Source organism: Etheostoma spectabile, unplaced genomic scaffold, assembly GCF_008692095.1.
Source record: "Etheostoma spectabile isolate EspeVRDwgs_2016 unplaced genomic scaffold, UIUC_Espe_1.0 scaffold00003659, whole genome shotgun sequence".
Classification (NCBI taxonomy): domain Eukaryota; kingdom Metazoa; phylum Chordata; class Actinopteri; order Perciformes; family Percidae; genus Etheostoma; species Etheostoma spectabile.
Window position 1 is genome coordinate 5928 of NW_022603054.1, and position 9402 is coordinate 15329.

Genomic DNA, 9402 nt, shown 5'->3' on the forward strand with positions numbered 1-9402 from the left:
GCATATGAAGGAGAAATAATAAGAATACAATAAACACAAAGTAATACAATGATGCACAGGACAACACACAGTACATGTGGTTACATGAAGGGATTATTTGAGGTGACTGGGGTGGGGGGTGAAGAAACACAAAAAGAAGGTCCCCGAGGCAGTCAGTTTGGAGGGGGGTAAGGATAGGGACGGGGTGTGTATGTGAGTATGTGTGTGTGTGTGTGTGTGTGTGTGTGTGTGTGTGTGTGATAAGGTGTGAGGCGTCAGACTGTCTGTGTTGTTGTTACAGAGAGTTCAGTTCAGTTTGGCCTTGTCCTTGGAGAAAGACAGCAGAGGAGGAGAGGCCAGCTGCAGGTTGTTTTCCCCGAACGGGTGAAGGGGTGGGGGGTGGGGGGGTGCAAAAAAGGACAGTTAGTTTAAATCCAATTTAGGTCGATTCGGTGGTGTTTGTCCGAATCTGTGTCCATCAAATTCTCTCATCCTCAGCGTCATCCATGCATCCAATTTATGTATTGTTTTTGACAGTTCCCCTATCTTCATTGTCAGTCCGGTGGGTTGCACAAAGCAGGTCCACTGACTGAGCCCCGATGGCATCCATCCATCTCTGCGCTTCCACAGCCCGGTCTGAGATGTTATGAGACAGTTCACCGGTCTGATCAGCCCTCTGATGTAAAACCTTCAGCTCCTCGTCCAATACATTCAAACCCTTTTTTAATTCCCCAGACAGCATTGAGGCAAATTTAGTGGCTGCTGCCCTACCAATTTCACGATGATTCAGGAAGATTCCAAGTCCCATAAAAAAACCTCCCAGCAGAATTCCAATTATCCACAAATCTTCTACAGCTCCCACGTTCAGAACATCCAAGCAGACCGCTCGCCAATTCTCCCAAGAATCGCGAGCGTAGCCCGCAGCGTATGTTCCACCCGGTTGAAGCGCACTGGGTGAGAAAAACTTTCCAATAGCGCTGAGTGACCGCATGATCAATTCCATTTCGAAAGTTTCCCAGGAAAACAGCAGGCAGGTGGGAGAGAGAAAGAAAGTCTCCACACAACAAAGTAGACAAAAATAGGAGATAGTAGGGGAGAGTAGGAGAGAGACTGCACTCGAGTATGTAAAAAAGAGCTAGAAAACCGGAGAGCTACTGGAGAGGCAGCCGTCTTCCACAGCGCCTACATGACAACTCTGGACGCTCGAACAAGACAACCTCCGTTTTGTTCTCATTAAGTTTTAAAAAGTTTAGGTCCATCCAAGTCTTACTATCGTTCATGCAGTTTATCACGGCCTGCAAAGATTCTTTAGCTGGAACCTTTAGCGGTAGATCCACCTGCACATCATCAGCAAAGCAGTGGAAGGAGATGCCATGTTTCCTGAAAACAGATCCCAATGGTAGCATATACAGGGAGAATAGCAGTGGACCCAAAACTGACCCCTGCGGTACCCCACAGGTCAGAGGGGCCACTGAGGATGAAAACTGTCCCATTTGTACTGAAATTGATCTGTCTGTTAAATACGACTCAAACCACTTAAGAACAGTCTTATCCATGTCCTGCACTTACTGCTATTGCATTTCTGGTTAGACCCAAACGGAATTTCGTTGCCTTGTTCCTGTGTAATGACAATAAAACTGTATCTAATCGAATCTAATCTAAACTGTTAAATACTCTTGCAGAAACTGTTAATACTTCTACAGAAACCGTTAATACTCCTACAGAAATTGCTAATACTCCCACAGAAACCAACTGTTAATACCCCTGTGTGTGTGTGTGCGTGTGTGTGTGTGTTTGTGTGTGTCAGCAGCATCATTGTGAACAAAATGGACAGGAACCAAGACGGGTTTATCTCCGAAGAGGAGCTGAAGGATTGGATCAAATCCGTTCAGAAGAAACACATTTCCGACAGCGTGGAGCATCAGTGGAAAGACTTTGATCTGAACGGGGACGGTGTGATCAGCTGGGACGAGTACAAGAACGTCACATACGGGAGCTACCTGGGTACACAAACTCTGTAATAAGCCCTATCAAACAGCAGAGAGACTTTATCACTCTCTGATTCTCTGATTGGTTCTGTGATTGATTCCTCTGCTCTCTGATTGGTGGGTTCTAACAGAAGACCCTCAGACGGACACAGAATATAACTACGATCAGATGATGTTGAGGGACGAGAGACGCTTCCGAGTCGCAGACACCAACGGAGACCTGATGGCAGACAAGCAGGAGTTCTCAGCTTTCCTTCATCCCGAAGACCACCAGCACATGAAGGACATCGTGGTGCAGGTGAGACAAAGACACAGGTACAGGTAGGGTGTTGGGTTTGGAAATGTAGGGTCGCTGGTTCAAGTCCCAGTACGCACCAAAGTACAGGGTGTGGACAGGTAGCTGGAAAGGTGCCAGTTCACCTCCTGGGCGCTGCCAGGTTCTCTTGAGCAAGGCACCAAACCCCCGACTGGTCGGGGCACCTTTCCATGGGCACCCCCCCCAATCTGACATCTCTCCACTAGTGCATGTATAGGACCTGAGCATGTGTGTGTGGTTCAGGCCTGTGTGTAATAACAGAGTTTAAATTGTAATTTCTAATAAAGGATACATTATTAATTATTATTATTATTAATATTATTATTAATATTATTAGATCAAACTGACGTAATAAGGAATGGCAGTGTTAAACATAAACTATGAACCAGCTGAACCCAGTCAAACAGAAACATGGTGCCAGGAGTATGTAGAGAGACTCTGAGCAAGACTGATGTCACTGACGTGATGTCACTGGCCTGACATGATGTCACTGATGTGATCTCACTGGACTGACATGATGTCACTGATGTGATCTCACTGGACTGACATGATGTCACTGATGTGATCTCACTGGACTGACATGATGTCACTGATGTGATCTCACTGGCCTGACATGATGTCACTGACGTGATGTCACTGGCCTGACACGATGTCACTGACGTGATGTCACTGATGTGATGTCACTGGCCTGACATGATGTCACTGACGTGATGTCACTGGCCTGACACGATGTCACTGATGTGATGTCACTGGCCTGACATGATGTCACTGACGTGATGTCACTGGCCTGACACGATGTCACTGATGTGATGTCGCTGACGGGATGTCAATGGCGTGATGTCACTGGCCTGACACGATGTCACTGGCGTGATGTCACTGGTGATGTCACTGACGGGATGTCACTGATGTGATGTCGCTGACGGGATGTCACTGACGTGATGTCACTGGCCTGATTTGATGTCATTGACGTGATGTCACTAATGTGATGTCATTGAAGTGATGTCACTGATGTGATGTCACTGAAATAACGCGATCTCAATGACATTAAGTCACTAATGTGACATAATTTTAAAGACATGATGTGATGTCAATGTTTTCTCTCTTTGTTGAAGGAAACAATGGAAGACATTGACAAGAACGGAGACGGTTTCATTGACCTGAAGGAGTACATCGGTAAGAAGATCTCTAGATAGGACTAGTAGGACTAGTCCTTCCAGGTCGGATCCTTCCTTGGTAGGACTAGTCCTTCCAGGTCGGATCCTTCCTTGGTAGGACTAGTCCTTCCAGGTCGGATCCTTCCTTGGTAGGACTAGTCCTTCCAGGTCGGATCCTTCCTTGGTAGGACTAGTCCTTCCAGGTCAGGTCCTTCATTGGTAGGAATAGTCCTTCTAGGTCGGATCCTTCCTTGGTAGGACTAGTCTTTCCAGGTCAGGTCCTTCCTTGGTAGGACTAGTCTACTGAGAGCTAACGTGTAAGGATTTCTAACTTGTACGGAGAGCTAACGTGTACAAAATCTAACACGTAAGGAGAGCTAACGCGTACAAAGAAATGACAGCAGAGTGGGTTGACTCTATTATAACATGTTTCTCTCCATCTGCAGGCGACATGTACACGTCAGATGGAGAAGGAGAAGAACCAGAGTGGGTCGCCACCGAGCGCCAGCAGTTCTCTGAGTTCAGAGACAAAAACAACGACGGGAAGATGGACAAAGAAGAAACTCTGGACTGGATTCTTCCTTCTGACTACGACCACGCTGAAGCCGAGGCCAAGCACCTGATGCATGAGGCTGACGCCAACCAGGTACTCACCTGTCCTCTCTTCACATATATATTATTATTATATTATATATTGTTGCATATACTATATAATATATATATATATATATATATATACCTGTTAATAACTGCTTCATATTTATCCGTTTTATCTTTCTTTCAGGATGGAAAACTCACCAAAAAGGAAATTCTGAACAAATATGACACGTTTGTTGGGAGTCAGGTGACGAACTTTGGGGAGGCTTTACTACGACATGACGAGTTCTAACATGACATTTCATTGTTTTTAGAGAGTATTTAACTTGGGGGGGCTTTACTACGACATGATGAGTTCTAACATGACATTTCATTGTTTTTAGGGAGTGTTTAACATGGGGGGGCTTTACTACAACATGACGAGTTCTAACATGACATTTCATTGTTGAATTGATTGATTGATTGATGACATTGATGATTGATTGATGACATAACCTGGTCTTTCCAGACCATGATTAAGAACAAACCATGACGCTGTCAGGTCTCAGCTTTCCAAAGGGGGGGGGAGGGTACAAGGTATTAACTCTGCAGGGGACCCAAACTTTTGCAGATGCCATGTTTTTGTATTCTGTTATTTTGAAAACGTAAATGATGGAAATAAAATCTAACTTTTGGTGACATATATGAATGTCTAATCTGTCATTTGATGCCATTTGGAGATTTTTCATCTTTTCTTAGCTTCTTTACGCACATTAATAAAATTTTTTACTCGGGGTGCCCAAACTTTCGAGCCCCACTGTATAACAGAAAAACATTTATGATGTATATCTGATAGAAGGTATACTGAGCGTCTTTGTCTAAATGCTGGATTAGCTTTATTTATTGATTCTTTTATAAAAATGTTCACTATGGTTGCACCAACAACCAAGGCAGATAACTTATATATCCATAGATAACTTAATAAACTCTTGCATGATTCTGATAACCAGCCTCGTCTGTGAGTGGACGAAGCTGTCATCTATCTTCGGCAGCGAGCTTGTTTGCACCTGGATGGTGGTGGCGGCGCTGTGAGAATCACATTAGTGCGTTCAACACCATCCAGGCTCTGCTACTAGGTGAGAAGCTGCAGCTGATGGTGTCGGTGCGTCCACAGTCTCCTGGATCACTGACTACCTGACAGACAGACACCAGTTTTTCCGTCTGGACCGTGTTCTGTCTGATGTGGTGGTGAGTGGTACGGGGGCCCCACAGGGGACTGTGCTGTCCCCTTTTCTGTTCACCTTGTACACCACAGACTTCCAGTACAACTCAGAGTCATGTCACCTACAGAAGTTTTCTGATGACTCTGCAGTTGTTGGGTGTATAACGTATTATCGATGACCGATCACCTGATGTACGCAGATGATTTGGTCATCTTTAGCCCAAATAGTGCTGGTCTCTAACAGTTTTTGAGCGTATGCACACAGTGATGTGTTGATTCTGATATCAAATACAATGCTAAAAAGAGTAAGTTTCTGATTATCAGAAGTAGAGAAGACAGACAGTCAGCCTTCCCTGAATTCTGTCTGTCTGCCACTGCTCTTATGTGTGCAGTGAGAGTACATGTTTGGGCTATATTATTGCAAATGATCTTTGTGATGATAAGATATCTATAGGCAGCGTGGGGAGCTGTATGCTCAGCGACCATGCCGGGTCGTAAGTTCAGCATGTCTCTGTTCCTGTGAAGATCTCACTCTTTAGAACGTATTGTACACCTCTGTAAACGGCCTACCTGTGGTGTCAGTATTAGGAAGGCAGCATTAACATTTCTGCGATGGCCTGTTCCATCCTGCTACGCTCTGCAGTGCCCTGCTACGTCCTGCTACGCTCTGCTGTGCCCTGCTACGTCCTGCTACGTCCTGCTGTGCCCTGCTACGTCCTGCTACGCTCTGCTGTGCCCTGCTACGTCCTGCTACGTCCTGCTGTGCCCTGCTACGTCCTGCTACGCTCTGCTGTGCCCTGCTACGTCCTGCTACGTCCTGCTGTGCCCTGCTACGTCCTGCTACGCTCTGCTGTGCCCTGCTACGTCCTGCTGTGCCCTGCTACGTCCTGCTGTGCCCTGCTACGTCCTGCTACGCTGTACGGTGCCCTGCTACGTCCTGCTACGCTCTGCTACGTCCTGCTACGCTCTGCTGTGCCCTGCTACGTCCTGCTACGTCCTGCTGTGCCCTGCTACGTCCTGCTACGCTGTACGGTGCCCTGCTACGTCCTGCTACGCTCTGTGGTGCCCTGCTACGTCCTGCTACGTCCTGCTGTGCCTTGTAATGCCCACAGTGCACTGCTATGCCATAAACTACTACAAAGAACTACTACAAACTATTTTTTTTGACTGCTATTGCCACTCTTCATTCTAACCCCAACCGGTCGTCAGACACCGCCTACCTACCTGCTTTGCTGGTCTACATAACCCGATGTCTGGGTTTATGTGTAGAGTATCTGAGTCAGAAAATTACATGATCACTGTTATGGCTGACCCTGTACGCAGTTCTGTCAGGTTCTCTTCCACACTGTGGAACCATTGGCGAACATGTCAGTATATTAGACACTGAAAATTGTGGAAGGCTATGTATTTTGTGTTTTTTTCGTGTTTGTGTATGTTCTTATTGTGATATGGATCCCCCTGGGTCTGAAATAAAGTTTAAAGTATAAGGGATGGACAGGAGGGAGAGTACAGGGCACTGGTGGATGACTTTGTGGAGTGGTCTGGTAAGAATCACCTGCTGCTGAACGTGGATAAAACCAGAGAAATGGTGATTGAGTTCAGGAGGAAGGGAATGGCTCCGCAGCCCCTTTGCATCCTGGGAAGTGACGTGGACATGGTGGAGGAGTACAGATACCTGGGTGTCAACATGGACAGCAGGCTGAACTGGAGGACCAACAGCACTGCTGTTTACAAGAAGGGGATGAGCAGACTCTATTTCCTGATGAAGCTGAGATCCTTCAATGTGTGCAGCAGGATGATGGAGATGTTCTACCAGTCTGTTACCAGCAGGATGTTGGAGATGTTCTACCAGTCTGTTACCAGCAGGATGTAGGAGATGTTCTACCAGTCTGTTACCAGCAGGATGTTGGAGATGTTCTACCAGTCTGTTACCAGCAGGATGATGGAGATGTTCTACCAGTCTGTTACCAGCAGGATGATGGAGATGTTCTACCAGTCTGTTACCAGCAGGATGTTGGAGATGTTCTACCACTCTGTTACCAGCAGGATGTTGGAGATGTTCTACCAGTCTGTTACCAGCAGGATGTTGGAGATGTTCTACCAGTCTGTTACCAGCAGGATGTTGGAGATGTTCTACCAGTCTGTTACCAGCAGGATGATGGAGATGTTCTACCAGTCTGTAACCAGCAGGACGATGGAGATGTTCTACCAGTCTGTTACCAGCAGGATGTTGGAGATGTTCTACCAGTCTGTTACCAGCAGGATGTTGGAGATGTTCTACCAGTCTGTTACCAGCAGGATGTTGGAGATGTTCTACCAGTTGGTTGTGCCCCTGTTATCTATCATGGATAACCCTCTCCACCCACTCCACCCCCCACTGGTCCACCAGCTGTTTGAGGTTGTTGCATAAAGACACCTGTCCACCCCATACAATCAGTAAGAATCCAACTACTAACATGGCCAAGACCAAAGAGCTGTCCAAAGACACTAGACAACATTGTCCACCTCCACAAGGCTGGAAAGGACTACGGGGACATGTCCAAGCAGCAAAATAGAACTTTTTGCTCATAATTCCACTAACCGTGTTTGGAGGAAGAAGAATGATGAGGACCATCCCAAGACCACCATCCCTACTGTGAAGCATGGGGGGGGTAGCATCATGCTTTGGGGTGTTCTTCTGCACATGGGACAGGGAGACTGCACTGTATTAAGGAGAGGAGGACCGGGGCCATGGATTGGGAGATTTTGGGGACCAACCTCCTTCCCTCAGTTAGAGCATTGAAGATGGGTCGAGGCTGGGTCTTCCAACATGACAAAGACCTGAAGACCACAGCCAGGAGAACCAAGGGGGGGCTCTGGAAGAAGCAGATCAAGGTTCTGGGGGGGCCTAGCCAGTCTCCAGACCTAAACCCAATAGAGAATCTTTGAGGGGAGCTCAAACTCCAGCCCAGAAACCTGACTGGTCTAGAGAAGATCTGTGTGGAGGGGGGGCCAAAATCCCTTCTGCAGGGTGTCAGACCTGGTGAAGGACTACAGGAACCGTTGGAACCAAAGGCTGCTGGACCAGATATTAACATTGATTTTCTCAGGTGTTCAAATACTTATTGTCCTCACTGTATATTATACTGTACTAATACTGCACTATACTATATATTATACTATACTAATACTGCACTATACTATATGTTATACTATACTAATACTGCACTAAGTGCAACCTATACAATTGCTTTATTTAAATTTTAGCATATTATTTAAGCAGTTGCATATTTTGATTTTCCCATCCTGTATATGTTCAAATATTTGTTCTTATATTTTATTCCTATTATTATTATTTTATGTATATTGTATGTATATTTTTCCAAGTATTTCATCTCTATTTATATTCTGTGCTGTGTGACTGATGTATGTGTGCTACTGTAACGCCATACTTTCCCTATTTTTGGGGATCAATATCTATTCATCTATCTATCTAACTTAATAATGTTAACAAACAGATTCCAATATAAATATATAACATGTAAGACACGTATAGACTTCTCAAAACAATTATCCAGAGACAATAATATGACTTTCAACAAATAAAAGATGTGTTAACATAAGTAAGACCTGAGGGGGACATGAAATGTGTCATCACAGAGCGGAACGAACGTTCCTGGCGTTGTTTCCTGTCGGCAGAGGATCCAGGTTGCGCGCGGGAAGCTAGTGCTTGAGATGGCGGTCGACACACAGACCGTGTAGCTTCAGGTCTGCAGCGTGTTGGAAAACTTTCTGCCTCGTAATCTCAGCGCCATGGAGGGGGGCAAGCCGAGCCTGGCCCTGGTCTACCAGGCGGTCCAGGCCCTGTACCACGACCCGGACCCGTCCGGGAAGGAGCGCGCCTCGGTTTGGCTCGGAGAGCTCCAGAGATCGGTAAGACCTGGGAGCCCCGGGTTACAGGGGCCCCGGGGGGCGGCGGGGGACCCCCGGGGGTCGAGGGGGTCTACACCGGCCTGTCCGCACCAGCTTTTAACATTTTGCCAGATAAATACAGAACGGGAGAACTGCGCATGCGCAGAAACAGCGCAGGTTCCCGTTAGCATCATAGCTAAGCTACGTCGGCTAAATGAATGGATCAAAACACCAACTATTAGCGTCATTAGCTTCGTTAGCTTACTGCTAACAAGT

General features: G+C 46.4%; 1 protein-coding gene across 1 annotated transcript; it reads left to right on the forward strand.

Moving 5' to 3' along the window:
• The first annotated feature begins 760 nt into the window (after window positions 1-760).
• LOC116676707 (calumenin-A) lies at window positions 761-4493 on the forward strand. The gene is made up of 6 exons (XM_032507618.1): window positions 761-904; window positions 1725-1983; window positions 2099-2265; window positions 3396-3456; window positions 3884-4083; window positions 4222-4493. Exons 1-6 carry the CDS (start codon window positions 761-763, stop codon window positions 4324-4326), a joined length of 936 nt encoding a protein of 311 aa, XP_032363509.1. The 3' UTR covers window positions 4327-4493.
• Window positions 4494-9402: the final 4909 nt, after the last annotated feature.

What these genes read in the sequence shown, in the direction of transcription:
- LOC116676707 (XM_032507618.1), top strand. Translation starts at nt 761, where the DNA reads ATGATTCAGGAAGATTCCAAGTCCCATAAAAAAACCTCCCAGCAGAAT. An exon ending in TGACCTGAAGGAGTACATCG is followed by an intron (nt 3,457 to 3,883) that starts GTAAGAAGATCT and finishes CTCCATCTGCAG; the next exon opens with GCGACATGTACACGTCAGAT. An exon ending in ATGAGGCTGACGCCAACCAG is followed by an intron (nt 4,084 to 4,221) that starts GTACTCACCTGT and finishes TCTTTCTTTCAG; the next exon opens with GATGGAAAACTCACCAAAAA.